This window comes from Colobus angolensis, unplaced genomic scaffold (genome assembly GCF_000951035.1).
Source record: "Colobus angolensis palliatus isolate OR3802 unplaced genomic scaffold, Cang.pa_1.0 Scaffold204, whole genome shotgun sequence".
Classification (NCBI taxonomy): Eukaryota; Metazoa; Chordata; class Mammalia; order Primates; family Cercopithecidae; genus Colobus; species Colobus angolensis.
Genome location: NW_012115200.1, coordinates 4,707,564 through 4,728,082, shown reverse-complemented (window position 1 = coordinate 4,728,082; position 20,519 = coordinate 4,707,564). Strand labels below are relative to the sequence as shown.

Here is a 20,519-nt window from a genome sequence, read left to right as displayed (position 1 = left end):
GGCACCCCCAGAGACCTCTAATGCCCACCTGCACAGGTAATCCAGACCTGCTCTCGAAGGTCACAGGAATGCGGGTGCCACGGATGGGAAGGGCATTGCCACAGAGTGGAGTTGCGCAGCCTACGGCACTCGATGTTGTCCACCCAGGCGGTCCCGGTGCCGGCAGAGGGGAAGGGCCTGTTCTCCAGCCAGCCCCACTCCCCACACCCCAGCTGCTTGCAGATGATGGACAAGGAGAGGTCCTTCAGGGCATTGCTGCACACGGCGCCCCAGGTCCCATTGTAGAACACGTCCAGCCACCCAGCACAGCAGCAGGTCCCACCTCGCAGCCTCAGAGCCACCGACTCTGCAAGGCAAGCACAGTCAGGCCAAGGAGTGCCCTGCCTGGACACCACGGGCAGTCTCAGAAGGAGGGGGCTAGACTCAGGGGGTCCCAGCGCTGAGATCAGTTATAGAAACAGTGTGGAGCTTCTTTGGAAAATTTAAAGCAGAGCTACAACACAATCCAGCAATCCCACTGCTGGGTATAGACCCAGAGGAAATGAAATCAGCACAGCAGAGACATCTGCACGCCCAGGTTCACCGCAGCACTACTGACAATAGCCAAGACGTGGAATCAGTGTAAATGTCCAACAACAGATACATGGATACAGAAAACACGGCAGTTACTCAGCCATTTAAAAAAAAAAAAAACAAGAAAATCCCATCATTTGCAGCAATACGGATTGAACTGGAGGACACTGTGTTAAGTGAAACAAGCTAGGAACAGAAGTTAAACACCCCATGTTCTCACTCACAAATGGAAGCTTTAAAAAAGTTGATCTCCTAGAAGTAAAAAGCAGAACAGAGGATACTAGAGGTTGGGAAGGGTTGGGGAACGGAGGGACAGGAGGAGATCTGTAAAGATACAAAGTTACAGCTGGATAAGAGGAATAAATCTAGCGTTCTATGGCACCGAAGGGTGACCGTAATTAACAGTCTATTATTTGGTTTCAAATCGCTGGACGGAGGATATTGAATGTTCCCAACACGAAGAAATGAAACATGTCTGAGATGATTGTTTGCTAATTACCCTGATCTTACCACTACACATTACACGGATTGAAACATCACTATGTACCCCATACAGATGTACGATTTATTTATTAAAAGAAATATTTATTTATTAAAAAAAAACAGAAATGTGGTACACAGATGCTATGGAATACTGTTCAGCTTCAAATAAGAAGGAAATTCTGTGATCCGTGACAACACGGATGAACCTGGAGGACATTATGTTAAATGAAATAAACCAGGAATGAAAAGACAAATTCTGCATGATCCCACTTACATATGGGAGCAAAAAAAAAAAAAGTCAACTACATAAAAACAATAGAATGCGGTTATCAGGGGCAGCTGGAGGGGGAACGGGGAGCAGGAGGCCAAAGGGCACACAACTGTACAGGATGAATAAATCTAGAAAAACCCAACATACAGCAGGAGGAACGTAGTTAACAATATTGGATTGTACACTGGAAATTCACTAGGAAAGTAGGTTTTAGGTGCTCTTACCACAAAACCAAGTGTAACTTTGCAAGATGGTGGAACATTCATTGGCTTGACTGTAGTAATTATTTAACTGTGTGTGTGTGTGTGTGTGTGTGTGTGTGTGTGTGTGTGTGTGTGCCTCAGCCCCATGTTCAGAGATAGCTTTGGTCCTGACTGATCAGTGCCCAAATATGTTCAGTGTTACCCTTGGAGCAGTGTAGAGTCCAACAGACTGATATGGTCACCTAATGGCATGTTAGACAATTCTTTAAAGCTATGCCATGAAGCACTGTAGTAACATTTTAAAAATACCTGTACCAGGATAATTGGAGAACATTGGGTATAAATTGCATCTGAAAGGATCATATCTAATTAAAATAAGCTTAGAAAAAATACTGGAAAGAAATTCATGGTAATAGAATACAAAAGTGTCCACAAGTACCCCCTGCCTGGTTCCACACCCTCTCACTGAGTCGGTGCCCCAGTCCTTGAGTCCGGGCTGCCTCAGGACTTGGGCCAAGGAAAGGGTCTGAGGCTCTGTGCCTGTTTCTAGGCTGACACTGCTATCATTTTTAGAACCAGGGCTGGATCATGACAGAAACAGAGCCTCCACCACTCCTGCCTTCAGCCGGGGCCCAGAAGCAGGGCTCCACCTAACCATCAAGTGACCAAAGGCACTGAGGGAGCCTGGCTGGGACAGAGAACCACCAGGCTGAGCACAGCCAAAGGCAGTGACCACAGAAGCCGGAGCCACACACATCCCTGCTGCCTGTGGTGGGGCTGGTTACTCAGCATCAATTTCACGCACGTTACATATTCACGGTGGTTTTATCTCCGGCTGTTGCAATTACAGATGGTTTTTTCTTTCCAATTTTTTGGACTCAAATTGTAACACCATGTAACATACTTTATATTTCATTCTCTCAAAAATATTAGCAATATAGTATTTTTGTAAAGTCTATCAAGAGATACTCTCTACCTATGTCTAGAAATTACTGTTCTAATTCTTTAAAATGGCTTCTGTCCCTCAGATATGAAAAGTCCCATCTGCTTTCCCAAAACAATTGAAGTTTGTACCCTGGACATATGGACAGGACCTTGGGCAAAGCAGCAGCACAGGCAGGAGACACAGGCCGTGGGGGCAGCCCAGAGCTGAGCAGGGCTCCGTGGCCTGCCTGTCCACCTGCCCACAAGTGGGACAGCGGGAGCCGTGAGCGCCCCACCCCACCCTGGGGATACAGCCCTGTCAGGCAGGGACCCTGAGGAGCCTGGAGGGGCCAGAAGTGACCGAAGCATAGCTGAGACCCAGGTGAAAAAGAGGCAGCCCCGGGAATTGAACTGGCCGTGCCCAACGTGCTGGCTCCAGCAGACGGTCTGATGGCCAGATGCCTGCAGATGCCAGCTCAGGTGGGGTCCCCAGGATGAAGCTTCACAGACAAACAGATAAAGCAGCCACCAGAGGAAAATGCTGCAAACCAGAGACCAACGACCACATGGAAGATGCAGAGGAAGGGCTAACATCAGCCGCTTTCCACGGAAACCAGCAGAATGTTCTAGAAAATGACCTGCCATTCTCACTGAGATGCCAGAAAAAGATGGACCTTTTATGAGAGCGGAGCATAATGTCATTAGGAGAAAACAAGCTGCTGAGAATAAAGACACAAAAATGAGGTGACAGACGAGGTGAGGAGGGCAAAATAATACGCCAGAGGACCGAAGAGCAGAACCGACAGAAACGCAGATTGTGGTGTGCCACCTGGAGAAATGCCCCAAGAATGCCTGGGGAAGGAGCCACAACAAAATTAATTTCAGAAACATAGAGAAGACCCAAACTCACGAGACTCCAGCATTGCATACAAAGAACGCAATCATTGAAATAAATGTAATAATCCAAGATACCGCTGAAGAAAACGTTTCTAAAGTACAATATGAACCAAAATCAATGAGAAGAGCCCACACTTGGATGAGCTGCCAGAGTCTCTGCCGGCATCCGGCGTCTCCCCCGGGATTGCCTGGAAAGACTGCAGGTCAGGTGGGGAGCCCATGACCCGCTCACTCACAGGCTTCTCTGGAGAACCCATCCCCCAAAATGACAAAATTCCATCACCCAAGAATGACCACACCTGAACAAGATGAGACCACAAGGACTCTCGGGTATGTGTGAATAATAATAATAATAATAATAAATCTCATCCACCACCTCAAAAATAGTCTGCAAAATGGCCAGGTACGGTGGCTCACACCTGTAATCCCAACACTTTGGGAGGCTGAAGCAGGTGGACCGCTGTGGGCGGCAAGCCACCGAGGCCCTGAGGCAACAGACCGAGGGCACGAGCTGTGCCAGTGTCATAAAATATATAAAATAACAAGCGTTATACTAGATCCAGATCATAGATATGATTATGTATGAATATCATTAATCGTTAGTTGGTAGCAGTTACTCTTTATTCCAATATTATAATAATCCTCGCTCTACAATCATAACCTAGGAAAAACCAGGCCATACAGAGATAGGAGCTGAGGGGACATAGTGAGAAGTGACCAGAAGACAAACGTGAGCCTTCTGTTATGCCCGGGCAGGACCACCAGAGGGCTCCTTGGTCTAGCGGTAACGCCAGCGTCTGGGAAGACGCCCGTTGCCAAGTGGACTGGGGTCTAGCGGTACGTTGGTGCCAAGGAAAAACACCCACTACTTAGCTGACAAGGAAAGGGAGTCGCGGGGCAGTTTAGAGACATCAGCCAGGCCCACCCACAGTTATCGGGAGGCCTAACGATCAACCTGGGATGCTGTGCTTCAGCGCTCACGCTCCTGGTCCGCCTTCATGTTCCATCCTGTATACCTGGCTCTGGCTTTTCGATAGCAGTAGTAAAATTAGTGAAAGTATTAAAGTCTTTGATATTTCTGAAAAGAGCATAGAAGAAACAATGACGTAAGCTGTCCTCTCTCTCTGCCTCAGCTACCTAAAAGGGAAGGGCCCCCGTCCGGTGGACATGTGACTCACATGACCTTGTCAATCATTGGAGACGGCTCACACTCTTTACCCTGCCCCTTTTGCCTTGTATCCAATAAATAACAGCGCAGCCAGGCATTCGGGGCCACTACTGGTCTCCGCGTCTTGGTGGTAGTGGTCCCCTGGGCCCAGCTGTCCTTTCTCTTATCTCTTTGTCTTGTATCTTTGTTTCTACAATCTCTTATCTCTGTACACGGGAAGAAAAACCCACCGACCCTGTGGGGCTGGACCCTACAGATTGCTTGAGTCTAGGAGTTTGAGGCCAGCCTGGGCAACATGGTGAAACTCCATCTCTACAAAAACAAACATTAGCCAGACATGGTGGCACATGCCTGTAGTCCCAGCTACTTTGGAGGCTGAGGCAGGAGGATCGTTTGAGCCTGGGAAGCAGAGGTTGCACTGAGTCAAGACTGCATCATTGCACTCTAGCCTGGGCAAGACTTTGTAAAAATAAATAAATAAATAAATATATAAATAAATAAAAAGTCTGCAAAAAGTTCTCCAGTACCCCAAAATATGGATCAAAATTAAGAATCTGAAGCCAGTGGCAGTGCTCACTTCTGTAGTCCCAGCAGCTTGGGAGGCTGAGGCTGAGGGATCGCTGGACTACAGGAGGTCAAGACTGCAGTGACATGTGATTGGGCCACTGCACTCCAGCCTGGGCAACACAGTGAGACCATCTCAAAATAAATATATATATATATATACGTGAATTCCGGATGGAAACTTCAAGCTCACTTGAGCTGGTGTGGTGGAAAATGAGCCCAGACGGGCTGCTCCAGGAAGCTGATGAGCTCCAGGTGCAGGAAACCAAAGCGCTTTGCCCGGTGCCATTTACTATACCAAGAGGAACCTCACCCAACACATTGTGGAAGTTCTGCATTCAAGGAAGACAACAGCTCCTGAGATTTTAATGTAATTCTGGAAAGCAAGTACGCACGATTCTATGTAATAAAACAGCATGATCATTTGATACCCAACCGCGGCTCACCTGAGCAGAAGACGCCGGCGTCCTCCTTGTGCCTGCAGTCGTGCTGGCCCCAGCCGGCCGACGGGCACTGCCACAGCGCAGACTCGTGGCCCTGGCAGCCCAGCTCGTCCAGCCAGATGCGCCCTGCCCCGGATCCGAAGTGTGCGGCCCCCAGGGCGCTCAGGGCGCGGCCACAGCCCAGCTGCCTGCAGACCACGTGCGCGTCCTGCAGGTCCCAGGCGTCGTCACACACGGTGCCCCACGCGCCCCCGTGCAGCACCTCCACGCGCCCCGCACAGCGCCCCGGCCCCGCGGCCAGCCGCACCCCGAGGCTCCCTGTGGAGAGACAGAGTCAGGGCGCCCAGGACCCCGCGGCGACGGGCCACGGGGGATGCGGTTCCGCCCTCACCAGAGCACACCACGCCGGCGTCCCGCGAGGTTCCCGCGGGCTCCTGCAGGGTCGCGGACACGTTGCACTGAGTCAGGCGGGTCTCGGTGCCCAGACAGCGCGCGCGGCTCAGAGACACCTGGATGGATCCGCGGCTGGGGGCAGGTGCGTCATAGGCTTGTTTGGCCGCTCCGCACCCGAGCTGCCGGCACACCACGTCCGCGCCGCGCAGGTCCCAGGCATCGTCCAGGACGCGGCCCCACACGCCCTCCAGGGAGACCTCCACGCGGCCATCACAGCGGCTCTGTCCTTCCCTCAGCCGCAGGGCGTGGGGCAGACCTGGGGATGGGGACGCACAGGGGACCCAGGGTGTCAGCGGGAGGGGCCCGGAACCACCCCACAGCAGGGCCCCTCCCTCTCCGCACCCTCTGTCCATGCCTCTCACTCACCCTCCTCCTCCACAGCCCTGGCTGCACCCACCTGAGCAGACCGCGGAGGCTGAGTTTCCCGGGGCACAGACCGGGGCCCCCAGAGTGCTTACTGGGCAATTCCACAAGTAGGGTTCTGTCCCCTCACAGTGAAACGCATCAGGCCAGATGGCAGCGTCCCCGTCCCCAAAATGGCCTCCTCGAGGTGCAGCCACCGCGTTGCCGCAGTTGAGCTGGTGGCAGAGGACGGTGGCATCTGCTATGTCCCAGTGGGTGGCACAGAGGGGCGCCCAGGACCCCTGCACCTGGAGCTCCACGCGGCCCTCACAGCTGCTGCTGCCATTGACCAGCCTGAATTCTAGGGGAGAGGAAGAGTCAGCGTGGTTCGCAGACGGCAGACCCAGCACATGGCTGGCTGTGGTCATTTCCTTCCTTTACACCCAGTGGGGTGGGCACAGAGCCCAGCCTTGCTCTCACCAGCTCCTCTGTCCTCTGCCTCAGCATGCAGCTCACACAGCTCTCCAGAAGAATCTGATCTTAGCTGCAGCCTTGGGGCACATCACTCTACACCCAGTCTCTTCCCTGCTTTTTTCAACCAACAGAAGCAAATATCAAAAGCACCCACACCTACCAGCCAGAGGCACTTTTAGGGCATGAAGGGATTTGGCAGAGAACAAGGCAGGGATGAGCCTTCAGAGCCCACACACAGGACCTCACCTGAGCACCTGAGCCCTGCGTCATGGCCGGGCCCACACTGGCTCCCATTTCCCCGCCGGCAGTGGAACAGCAGCGACTCGTTGCCTGCACAGCGGAAGGTCTCCGTCCACACCGGCCCCGAGCCCCGGCCGAAGCGGGAACCCTTGGGCGTGGACACTGCCACCCCACACTGCAGCTCCCGGCACACCACGTGGGCCGTGGCCAGGTCCAGGTCTGTGTCACAGATGGTGCCCCAGGTCAGGCCCCGCCTCACCTCCAGGCGCCCGGTGCAGGGGTGCTCACCGCCCACCAGCTGGGCCTCTGTGTGTCCTGGGGGCAGACATCCTCTCAGGCAGGAGATAGGTGTTCTCAGGTCAACTGCCTGGCCCTGAGCCTTAGACTTCAGAAGGCTTCAGCCAGGAGCCATCATCTGCATCTAGGCAGAGGGTCTGCCAAGCACAGGCAGGCACTTGCGGCCAGAGGCCCTTCCACCCTGCACCCAGAGAAGAGCAGGCGTCTTTGGCCGCATCGCCAAGGTCAGGGTCAGGGTCACCTGCTACAGGTGCCCACGTATTTCACAGCCTCTGCCTGTCCGGGGCCATGACAGCAACACTCTGCAATCCCAGAGGCGAGGTCAGAACACCCCTTGGTCCACTGAGCACCACCCTCTCTGGGGTACTGCAGCAAGCAGACTATCCACCTCGTTTCAGCTGCTCCTCATACAAGGCCAGGAGCTGTGAGGTCAGTGCAGCTCACACACACTTGAGGCAGTGCTGGGAGCACGTGACCTCTACCCAATCCCAATCCTTCTTAGACATGCAGAGATCACAGCTGAGGCAGCTCCGACTTACGCCAGCAGCCAGCACCCTTAGATGGCCTGTGGGTTCTGAGCCAGGGCACCTCTGTGGGGCCACCAGAAACTCAGCTCCGCTCTGCTGAGAACCAGCGTGAGAGCTGAGTCCCCTTCCCTCCAGCGTGCACATGCACCAGGTCTGCGCCCAATGTCTCATGCGGGACAGGGGCCCCATCCGTGGGAACGCCCACCCCCTTCTCTCTGCTCTCCCCAGGTCCAGGCCCAGCATCATCCCAAGGGTCACTGGGCACATCGGGTGGCAGCCTCACCTGAGCAGACCACCTCTGCATCCAGCCGCAGGTCGCAGCCGCTGCGGAAGTTGTTGTCCAGTCTGCAGTTGCGGATGGTGGGCTCCGTGCCCCTGCAGGCCAGGTACTTCCTGACGACGCCCACATCCCGGCGGGGGGCCTGGAGCACAGGGCCGCACCCCAGCTCCCGGCAGAACACCATGGCCTCCTCCACATGCAGGCCACACAGGGGGTCCACCCCATTCACGTTTCTGATCTCGGGGAGTCCCGCGCAAGGACTGCGGCCCTTCACCAGCCGGAGTTCCCAGAATGTGCCGTCTGTGGAGCACAGGCCCGTCTTCGTAAGGTATGGACCCAGCTGCCCACACGGTCACTTGGCAGCTCCTTTTTCAGGGAGGACAGTGCTGGGCTGCAGAGGGCCAGCTTCAGGGGCAGGTGACCGGGCAGTCACACAGGGCCCGGGGCTCAGAGAGGCCCCCTGTGCCCAGCTTCATGCTCTGCTGCCGCTTTCCTGAAACAAGGGTCCCCACAGGGTCCCTTCACACTGGGCCCCCAGATAGGAGGTCCTGGCCAGGTGGTTCCGCTTCAGAGGCAGGGCGCTATGAGGGGTCCTTACAGCCACACAAAGTCTGAGGGACAGCTGAGGACCCTCAGGCCAGACCTCAAAGGGAAAGCATGTACCTTTCTACCATCAGCTACCTGTGTGGTACCTGTGTGGGCCTCAGGCGTCCACAGACCCCGCCCTGCTGGGCTGCTGCCTCTCCACGCCCAAACCGCCCCCTCTCGGCTGCTACCTCCCCATGCCTGGGCCGCACTCTGCTTCCTTCGTCCACTCTCTGACTCTCCCTGGCAGTGGTTTTTCCACAGCTGAATCTTACAGTCAGGATGGTTCCGGTGCCCAGCGGGGAGCCCCTCCCAGAGACAGCTCCAGACCCCCGGCCTCCCCGCCCACCTCGGAGACCCTCCCTGTCCTCCCAGTCCTCCTCCCCCGCCCCCTTCACTCCTCCCTACTTACTGGAGCACAGCGCGACCACCACCCATGTGTGGGGGCACGGGCTCTGGCTCCATGAGCCAAGGCTGCACTCCCAGAGGGAGGACTCGTTGCCCCGGCAGGACACGTTGTGGAGCCAGGGCTGGGCCACCTCTCCAGGCAGCGGGACATACTTGGGGGCGCCCACGGCGGGACCGCAGCCCAGCTGCCTGCACACCACAGAGGCCTCTGCCAGCGTCCACTCCTGGTTGCACACGTATCCCCATGTCCCGTGGTGTCGGACCAGCACCACTCCGTCGCACGTGCTGTGTCTGTACGCCAGTCTCAGAGCACCTGGTCCACCTTCAGACAGACAGGTCCAGTTAGAGGGACCAGAACCAACCAGAGGCTCAGGAGGAAGACGGCAGCAATGGCAGCTCTGGCGGCAGCAGGGAACGGCCTGCGAGGCCTCGGCAGCAAGTCGGGTTCCTCTCATCCCATGAAGCAGTCCCAGAGAGGTGATGGGCGCGGCTCACATAGAAACTCTCACCCCATGTGTCTCCCCGGGGGCTGCTCCCCTCCCCGGCCCTCTGAAGCCCCAACATCATGGAGGACCCCACCCCCCAGGCAAGGAAGTCCCCTGTCCTCCTGGGTCTGCAGCGAGACGGGTCCCCCACCCACTCTCTGCCTCCCAAGCATCATTCCCCGGCTTCCACTGGAGGCCCTGTGGTCTCCAGCCCACCACTGTCACCTCTGCCCCACCCACGTGACTGTCCACACCCCTTGGAGTGCTCCACTCACCCCTCGCTCCTGTCCTCTGCAACCCTGAGCGTCCAGGAGAACAACCCCTGCCTGCCCTCCCACTACACCAAACCCAGCCCCACTACCCACCCATACCAGCCTTCCAGCCAGGATCTCGGTCTCCATGGTTTCCGAGCATCTCAGATGCCCCAGCACCTTCTCTCCCACACCCCCACGGAGGCACCCCAACCCTCCTCTCCAGGCCTCTGCACCCCCACATCAACGCAGCCACCCCGAGAGGAAGCCCCACTAGGAGGAACTCCATGTGGGTGGTGCTGTGTGGTCCCAGAGCAGCCTCCAGGGCCCCTGGGGGACTCTCCACACCCAGAAGAGAGCCTCCCAGATGGCAGTCAGGAGCAGAGGGGGGACCCTGCCCGGTCCAAGATGAAGACCTTTCCCTCCCACCTCGTGGGGAGCCTTGAATCCCCTCCCTCTGTCTTCCTCCACCCCTCCACACCCTCCAGCCTCCTCATCACCCTCCCACCTGGTTCTCCTCAGGACATGGATGTGTGCTCGTGTCTGCGATTGACTGATTGATTGATTTACTTAGAGACAGAATCTCGCCCTGTCACCCAGGCTGGAGTGCAATGGCACGATCTCAGCTCACCACAACCTCCACCTCCAGGGTTCAAGCAATTCTCGTGCCTCAGCCTCCCATGTAGCAGGGATTACAGGCGCATGCCACCACGACTGGCTAATTTTTGTATTTTTAGCAGAGATGGGGTTTCACCATGTTGGCCAGGCTGATCTCAAACTCCTGACCTCAGGTAAACTGCCTGCCTTGGCCTCCCAAAGTGCTTGGATTACAGGCATGAGCCACTATGCCCGCTATGAATGGCTTTTTGTATTTTCTAAAACTATTTCTTGTTGTAGTAGAGAATTCCAGCCCTTGTGCTCGCGATCCTTAACACAAAAGCAAATCCATTCAACCCCAGGATTCCATCCATCTGTGGCCACACTGCTGCCTTTCCTTCAAATCCCAACCCCCTCCGCCCTCTCTGCAGCTGCTGACAGACTCCCACCCCACCACTGGGGGTGCAGCTCCATCAGCACCAGGTCACTGCCCTGCTGGGCACCGGGACCAGCCCTGCCAGTGAAGTGCTCCTCAGCCTCGAGGGCACCCTCCCGTGCCTCCCAGCCAGCCCCACACTCGTGTCATGGCTCCGTGCCCATGTATGCAGGTCCCCAGGGCTCCCTCTCACCTCCAGCCTCTCCTGCTCTTCCTTCTGGCTGGAGCCCCCTCTCTACAGCTGCCTGCCCTGACCCAGCAGTCCTTCCACATGGCCCCACGCCCCAGTGTCCCCACCTGGGTGCAGCATCTCCTTGGGACCCCACGCTCAACCTCACTGCCAGATGCAGCCAACCCACCTCCTTCCCAGGACCTCAGCCCTGCTCCAGGGGACATGGATGGAGCAGCCCCCGCAGGACCCCTCAGGACTCTGTTGATCGGGGTCATTGGGACCAGACACTGGGCCGTGTCCCTCATTTTGTCCAGGGCCTGACCCAGCCCTGTGCCCTGGGTTCCGAGCAGTGGGGTTAGGAGCTGGGGGTCCTGAGGTCACAGGGATCCAGCCATGTGGAGCCACCTCCCTCCTGCCCCAGCATGTCCGACGCACTCTGGGCTGAGTGAGACCCAGACAGACGGAAGGTCACTGCAGGGACCCTCACGTCCTGGGGCCTGGGCATCGACAGAGCTGCTTCCTCCAGAAAGTTCCATGGATGAAGGAAGGAGAAACTTACCAGTGGGGACTGCCCAGAGATTGAGAAGAAGGGGCCAGAGTCCCAGGATCCAGAGAGCTGTATACATGGTCCCACAGCCCCCTGGGCTTCAGCAAGCCCTCGCTGCTTAGCTGGGGCAACGGTGGAGGTCACAGCCCAGAGTCACATACAGAGAGGTGGGAGCTGCCAAGGACGTCCTGGGGCCAATGGGGACAGCCATAGCCTTTCCAGAGCGAATCAGCAGCTCTGCCTCTCGGCCGTGAGCAGAGCAGCCAATGCCTTGCTGGCCTGAGCATCACCAGACATGGGGAGGGTGCAGGCTGTGGGTTTCCTCCCAGACTCATAGCTGCTGATGGGACTAGATGCAACCGTCAGGCAGGTGGTCCAACCTGCCCACAGCACAGCATCAGTGAAGCCCTGTGTCTCCACCCTCCACCCGGGCACGTCGGCTTCAGCCGTGCCACCGCCACAGAAGGCAGTGATGCCAGACAGCCAGGGAGGCGTCCTCCGTGCTGGCAGATGGCACTAGTAGAATTAGGGGTAGGGGTAGGGTGAGGGTTTGAGTGGGAGTCCCAGCAGCACCAGAAGAATGACACGGAAGAACTTTGCAAGAACTCTGAGAACTGAACTGTCATTGGAACCAAAACTCTTGAGAGAAGATACAGTTAAGAATCACTCATCATATGAAGACCCAGGGACACGACCATTTCAATAAGAGACAATCAACTGAGGCCAGCACCAGGAAGACTCAGGTGTCAGAATCATCTGACAAGGAATTTAAAACAGGCATCATAAAACTGTTGCCACAACAAATTGCAAATCCCCTTGAAATAAAAGGAAAAATAGAAATCTCAGCAAAGAAATAGAAGTTATAAAAATGAAACAGTCTAGGCGCGGTGGCTCACACCTGTAATCCCAGCATTTTGGGAGGCTGAGTGGATCACCTGAGGTCAGGAGTTTGAGACCACCCTGGCCAACATGGTGAAACCCTGTCACTACTAAAAATACAAAACTTAGCCAGGTATGGTGACATGCACCTGTAGTCCCAGCTACTCGAGAGGCTGAGACAGGAGAATCGCCTGAACCCAGGAGGCAGAGGTTACAGTGAGCTGAGATTGCACCACTGCACTCTAGCCTGGGTGACAGAGCAAGAATCTGTCTTAAAAAAAAAAATGAAACAGTGGTAAGGATGTGGAGAAATGGGAACTCTCAGATTTTACTGGTAGAGTGGAAAATGGTGCAACTGCTTTGAGAATGTTTGGAGTTTGTTCACAGTTAAATAGAGATATTCCAGGAAGATACCACTTGAGCCCAGGAAGGGCAGTTCCACTCTGGGGTACATATCTAAGAGGAATGTAAACTTATGCCCACACAAAAATCTCTACATGAATGTTCATGCAGCATTATTCATAATAAAGATGAAAACCACTCACGTGTGCATCAACTGATAAATGGATAAAGAAAATGCAGTATGTCCACATTACAGAACATCACTGAGCTGTAGAAAGGGAACGAGGCACCCACACAGGCTAGATGTGCATCAACCTTGAAAACACACTCAGTGAGAGAAGCCAGACTTAAAAGACCACATACTGGGTACGATTCCATTCATATGAGACTTCCAGAATAAGCAAATCAATAGACATGCAAATTAGATTAGTGGTTTCCAGGGGCCAGAGGAGGACAAAAGAGAAAAGGACTGAAAATAGAATAGTGTTTTTATTTTTTATTTTTATTTACTTACGTATTTATTTATTGAGAGACACAGTCTCACTTTCTCGTCCAGGCTGCAGTGCAGTGGCATGATCATAGCTCACTGCAGCCTCAACTTCCTGGTCTCAAGTGATCTTCCTACGTTAGCCTCCTGAGTAGCTGGGACTACAGGTGCATGCCACCATGTCTGGCTGATTTTTAAAATTTTTGGTAGAGATGGAAAGTCTTGCTATGTACCCAGGCTGGTCTCAAACTCCTGGCCTCACCTGACCCTCCCACCTTGGCCTCCCAAAGTGCTGAGATTACAGGTGTGAGCCACCGCAGCCAGCTACAGGATGTCTTTATAAGGTGATAAAAATGTTCTGAAATTAGCTAGTGGTGATGGTTGCATAATCCTGAATATACTAAAATTCTCTGTACCACACACTTTAAGAGAGTGCATTTATGATATATGAACCACAATCAAGTTGTTTTTAAAATAAATGAATATTATAGAACTGAAAATATAATAACCGAAATGTTAAAAACTCATTGAACGGACTAGTAGAATGGAAATGACAGAGGATGGCACCAGTGAACTTGAAGATACATCAATAGAATTTACTCAATGCAAACAACAGAGAGAAAATAGAAAAATTTATAGAGCCTCAGGGATCTGTGGAACAATAATAACAAGACTTAATCTTTGTATCATGGGAAATCCAGGAAAGTTAAGAGAGAGTGTGGGGCTGAAAATGTACTTAAAGTAACAATTACTGAAAATTCTCCAAATGTGGTGAAAGGCACAAAACGACAGATTCAAGAAGCTGAGAAATCCCAAATAAGATGAATTCAAAGACATTCACACCAAGACACATAATTAAATTTTTGGAAACTAAAGGAAAAAAAATCCTAAAAACAGCCAGACAGAAAGGATGCATTGACTATAAAAAATAGTAATATGAATTACAGCTAATTTCTCATCTGAAATGGAAGCAAGTAGGAAGTGCCTTATTTTTTAATTGACATGTAAGAATTGTACATATTTATGGGATACAGAGTGATATTTTGATACATGTATGCAATGCATAATGATCAAATCAGGGTAATTACCAAGCCCATCAAACATTTATCATTCATCTGTTGGGAACATTCAAAATCCTCTCTTCTAGCTATTTGAAAATACACAAGTTATTGTGAATTACAGTCACCCCACAGAGCTACAGAACACTGGAACTTATTCCTCTGTAACTTTGTATTTATTAAACAACTTCTCCCTATCTGCTTCTCCCCTAACCCTTCCCAGTCTCTAGTAACTCTAATTTTACTCTTCTAATATGAAGTCAATTTCTTAGTCCTGACATATGAGTAACAACTAGCAGAATTGCAGTATTGAACTTTTTCTACCTGATTTATTGCACTTAATATAATGTCCTACATGCACACACTGCTACAAATGGCAAGTTTTTTTGTTTTTGTTTTTGCTTTTTTTTGAGATGGAGTTTCACTTTTGTTGCCCAGGCTAGAGTGCAATGGCGCAGTCTCGGCTCACTGCAACTTCCGCCTCCCAGGTTTAAGCGATTCTTCTGCCTCAGCCTCCCGAGTAGCTGAGATTACAGGCACATGGTACCACACCCAGCTAATTTTTGTGTTTTTAGTAGAGACGGGGTTTTGCCATGTTGGCCAGGCTATTCTTGAACTCCTGACCTCAGGTGATCCACCTGCCTTGGTCTACCAAAGTGCTGACATTACGGGTTTCTTTATTTTATTTTTTTTCTTGAGACATTCCCAGGGTCTTATTATGTGGCCCAGGTTGGAGTGCAATGGCATGATCTTGGCTCACTGCAACCTCTGCCTCCTGGACTCAAGCAATCCCCCCATCTCAGCATCCCTAGTAGCTGGGACCACAGGTGCATGCCACCACACCCAGCTAATTTGTTTGCATTTTTTGCAGAGATGGGGTTTCACCATGTTGCCCAGGCTGGTCTCAAATTCCAGGACTCAAGCAATCCACCCGTCTTTGCCTCCCAAAGTGCTGGGATTACAGGTATTAGCCACCATGCCCGGCCTATTTCATTCTTTTTTATGGCTTAATAGTATTCCATTGTGTATGTATATTACATTTCCTTTATATAGTTACCTATTAATGAACACTTAGGCTGATTCCATGTCTTGTCTTTTGTGAATAGTGCTGCAGTGAACATGGGGGTACAGATGTCTTTTCAATACACTGATTTCCCTTCCTTTGAATAAATACCCAGTAGTGGGACTGCTGGATTATATGGTCGTTCTATGTTTATTTTTTTGAGGAAACCCCATACTATTTTCCATAATGGCTGTACTGATTTACATTCCCACCAACAGTGTGTAAGTTTTACCATTTCTCTGCATTCTCACCAGCATTTGTTACTGTTTGTCTTTTAGATAAAAGCCCTTCAAACTTGGTTGAGATTATATCTTATTGTGGTTTCAATTTGCATTTCTCTGGTAATTAGTGATGTTGAGGTTTTTTCCATATGTTTTGGCTCTTTATATGTTTTCTACTGAGAAATGCCTATTCAGAAACTTTCACCCATTTTTTAATCAGCTTAATTTTCTTTTGCTCTTGAGTTGTTTGAATTCCTTATATATTCTAATTATTCACTCCTGGTCAGATGTATAATTTGCAAATATTTTCTCCCGTTCTGTTGGTTGTCACCTTGTCATTTGTTTCCTGTGCTGTGGATATAGTTTGGATCTTACATTTAAGTCTTTAATCCATCTTGAGCTGATTTTTATATGGTGAAAGATAGAGGCCTAGTTTTATTTTCTGCATATGAATATCCAGTTTTCCCAGCACCATTTATTGTAGAGGGTATACTTTCCCCAAATGTGTTCTTGGCACCTTTGTCAAAAGTCAGTTAGGGCTGTAATTATGTGGATTTGTTTATGGGTTCTGCATTTTGTTCAATTGCCCTGTGTGTCTGTTTTCATACCAATACCATGCTGTTTTGGTTACTATAGCTTTGTAGTATGTTTTGAAGTCAGGTAGTGATTCCTCCAATTTTGCTCTTTTTGGTCAGGACTGTTTAGCTATTCAGGGTCTTTGTGGTTTCATAGGAATTTTAGGAGTCTTTTTTCTATTTCAGTGAAGAATGTAATTTATATTTTGATAGGAATTTCATTGAATCTACAGATTGTGTGGAGAATATGGTTATTTGGACAATATTAATTCTTCCAATTCATGAACATAGGATGTCTTTTCTTTCTTTTGTGTCATGTTCAATTTCTTACATCAGGGTTTTGTAGTTTTCATTGTAGAGATCTTTAACCTCCTCAGTTACATTTATTCCTGGCGGTGGGGGTTTGTAGCCATTGTGAATGGGGATGCTTTCTTAATTTCTTTTTTAGGTAGTGTGTTACTGTTGCATAGAAATGCTATTGATTTGTGTGTTGATTTTGTATGCTGCAACTTTACTAAATGTATTTATCAGTATGAAAATTTTTGGGTGGAGTCTTAAGATTTTTCTATATATAAAATCATGTCATCTGCAAACAGGGACAACTCGACTTCCTCATTTCCAATTTGGATGCCTTTCATTTTTTTTCTCTAATTGTTCTGGCTGGAACCTTCAGTACTAGGTTGAATAAGAGTGTTGAAAGTAGACATTCTTGTCTTGTTCCAGTTCTTAAAGGAAAAGCTTTCTACTTTTCCCCCAATCAGTATGATTTTGGCTGTGGGTTTGTCATATATGGCCTTTTTTTGTATTGAGGTACATTCCTTCTATACCTAATTTGTTAAGAATTTTTATCATGAAGGGATGTTGATTTGATTAAATGCTTTTTCTGCATCTCTTAAGATGATCATATGACTTTTGTCCATTCTGCTGTTGTGATGTACCACATTTATTGATTTTCATATATTGAACCATCCTTGCATTCCTGAAATAAATCCCACTCAATCATGCTGTATAATCTTTTTGATATGCTGTTGGATTTGGTTTGTTAGTATTTTGTTGAGAATTTTTACACCTATTTTCACCAGGGATATTGGCCTATAGTTTTCTCTTTTGGTTGTGTTTTCTCTTTTTCTCTCCTTGCCTAGTTTTGGTATCAGGGTAATTCTGGCCTCATAGAATGAGTTTGGACAAACTCCCCCCTCCACCCCCCACCTTCAAGTTTCTGGAATAGTTTGAGAAGAGTTACTATTTTTTCTTTTTAAAGATTGGTAGAATTCAGCTGTGAAGCCATGCAGTCCTGATCTTTTCCTTTTTGGGGGACTCTTTATTACTGATGCAATCTCATTACTCATTGATGGCCTGTTCATGTTTTGTATTTCTTCTTGGTCCAGTGTTGGTAAGTTACATGTGTCCAGGAGTTTATCCATTTTCTCTAGATTTTCAAACTTGTTGGCATATAGCTGTTCTTAATGATCTCTGATGTTTCTTTGTATTTCTGTGGTATGAGTTATAATGTCTCCTTTTTTGTTTCTAATTTTATTTGGAGTCATCTTTATTTTTCTTAGTCTAGCTAATGATGTATTAATTTTGATAATCTTTTCAAAAGCCTGACTTTGTTTTGTTGATCTTTTGTATTCTTTTTTAGTCTCTATTTCATTTAGTTCTGCTGTCATCTTCATTATTTCTTTCCTGCTCCTAATCTTGGGTTTGTTTTGCTCTTGCTTGCCTATGTCCCTCGAAGTTCAATGTTAGATTATTTATTTGAAATACTTATCTTTTTTGTTGTAGATGTTTGTTGCTGTGATCAGCAAGCCACCCAGGTGCCGAGGCAAGAGATCGAGGGCACAAGCTGTTCCAGTATAATAAAATACATAAAATAAGAATAGTTATACTAGATATAGACAATAGATATGATTATATATGAATATCATTAATCATTAGTTTGTAACAATTGCTCTTTACTCCAATATTATAATAATCCTTGCTCTACAATCATAACCTAGGAAAAACCAGGTCATACAGAGACAGGAGCTGAGGGGACAAAGTGAGAAGTAACCAAAAGATAAGAGTATGAGCCTTCTGTTATGCCCGGGCAGGGCCACCAGAGGGCTCCTTGATCTAGCGGTAATGCCAGCATCTGGGAAGACGCCCGTTGCCAAGCGGACCATGGTCTAGAGATAGCATCAGTGTCAAGGAAAAATACCTGCTACTTAGCAGACCGGGAAAGGGAGTCTCCCTTTCCCCGGGGGAGTTTAGAGAAGACTGTACTCCTCCACCACTTGTGGAGGGCCTGACATCAGTCAGTTATCTGACATCAGTCAGTTAGGCAGTTATCTGGAGGCCTAACCGTCTCCCTGTGATGCTGTGCTTCAGTGGTCAGGCTCCTAGTCCACCTTCATGTTCCATCCTGTACACCTGGCTCTGCCTTTTAGATAACAGTAGCAAATTAGTGAAAGTACTAAAAGTCACTGATATGCAGAAATAATGGCGTAAGCTGTCTCTCTCTGCTCTTTCTCTCTGCCTCGGCTGCCAGGCAGGGAAGGGCCCCCTGTCCAGTGGAAACATGACCCACGTGACCTTAGCTATCATTGGAGACGGCTCACACTCCTTACCCTGCCCTTTGTCTTGCATCCAATAAATATCAATGCAGCCTGGCATTCAGGGCCCCTACCGGTCTCCGCATCTTGGTGATAGTGGTCCCTCAGGCCCAGCTGTCTTTTCTTTTATCTCTTTGTCTTCTGTCTTTATTTCTACAATCTCTCATCTCCGCACACGGGGAGAAAAACCCACCGACCCTGTGGGGCTGGACCCTGCATGTTGCCATAAACTTCCTTCTGAGTACAGCTTTTGCTGTGTTCCATAGGTTTTAGTATGTTGTGTTTCTATTTTTATTTGTTTCAAGAAATTTTTTATTTTCTTCTTAATTTCTTCATTGACTCCACGGTCATTCAGGAACAAGTTGTTTAATTTCTAGGTGTTCGTATAACTTCCAAAGTTATTCTTGGTGTTGATTTCTAGTTTTATTTCACTGTGGTCTGAGAAGATACTTGACATGATTTTTATTTTTAAAAATCTGTTGAGACTTGTTTTGTGACACAACATATGACCTATCCTGGAGAATGTTTTATGTGCTGATGAGAACAATGTGTGTTCTGCAGCTGTTGGATAAAATGTTCTGTAAATGTTTGTTAGGTCCATTTGGTCTATAGTACAATTTAAATCCAATGTTTATTTATTGAATTTCTGTCTACGTTATCTGTCCAATGCTGAGAGTGGGGTCCTGAAGTCCCAAGCAATTATTATATTGGGATCTATCTCTCCTGTTAGCTCAAACAATATTAGCTTTATATATCTGGGTTCTCCGGTGTTGGGATCATCTATATTTACAACTGCTATATCCTCTTCCTGAGTTGAGCCCTTTGCCATTATTTAATCACCTTGTCTCTTTTCATTTTTTTAGTCTTAAAGTCTGATTTATCTGTCATAAATATAGCTTCTCCTGTTCATTTTTGTTTTTCATTTGAATGTAATATATTTTTTCATCCCTTTAATTTTCATCCACATGTGTCTTCACAGGTGCCAAGAGTTTCTTATAGTCAGCATATAGGTGAGTCTTGTTTTCTTAATCCATTCACCAATTCCAGATCTTTTAATTGGGGAATTTAAACTGTTTACATTCAAGCTTGTTAACAATAGGTGTAAACTTACTCAAGTGATTTTGTTAATTGTTTTCTTGTCATTTTGTATATCCTTTTTTCCTTTCTTCCTCTCTTATTGTCCATCTTTGCAGTTTGGTGGGTTTTTATAATGATAAGATTTTATTTCTTTCTCGTTCTCATTTGTGTATCTGATTTCCTAGTGATTTTTATTCTTTTGCGAGTTTTTATCGTAGTGGTTAACGTCCTTTCACTTCTAGATGTAGGACTCCGTTAAGCATTTCTTGTAGTGCTGAGCTAGTGATGATGAATTCTCTCAATGTTTGCCTGTCCTGAATCCAGACACAGGACCCACAGGATCAGCAATGCGTGCAAAGCACACCACTGACGCCAAGGCCAGTTTTCTCCAGGACTGCAAAGTTGCATTTAGAAAAAAGTTAACGCTAGAAAATCAGTCACTGTAATTTGCCACCCTGAAACGCTAAGGGAGAACAATCATATTGTCATCTTAAGAGATGTAAAATTTTTAATACAAAATTCAGGATCCGTTTCTGATAATAAAGTGTTTGCAAACTAGAAATAGGAGGGAACTTCCTTAATCTGATAACAAGAGCATAGACA

The 20,519-nt window shown here is 49.1% G+C and overlaps 1 protein-coding gene across 1 annotated transcript in view; it reads right to left on the bottom strand.

The window, feature by feature from the left end:
* Positions 1–20,519, bottom strand: part of LOC105511806 (scavenger receptor cysteine-rich domain-containing protein SCART1-like) — a 40,964-nt gene that overhangs the window by 2,604 nt on the left and 17,841 nt on the right. Inside the window, 9 exon segments of the mRNA XM_011941996.1 lie at positions 29–346; positions 5,530–5,686; positions 5,689–5,806; positions 5,808–6,235; positions 6,377–6,682; positions 7,042–7,430; positions 7,574–7,634; positions 8,143–8,439; positions 9,137–9,454. Of these exon segments, the coding sequence (XP_011797386.1) occupies positions 29–346; positions 5,530–5,686; positions 5,689–5,806; positions 5,808–6,235; positions 6,377–6,682; positions 7,042–7,430; positions 7,574–7,634; positions 8,143–8,439; positions 9,137–9,454 (2,392 nt within the window).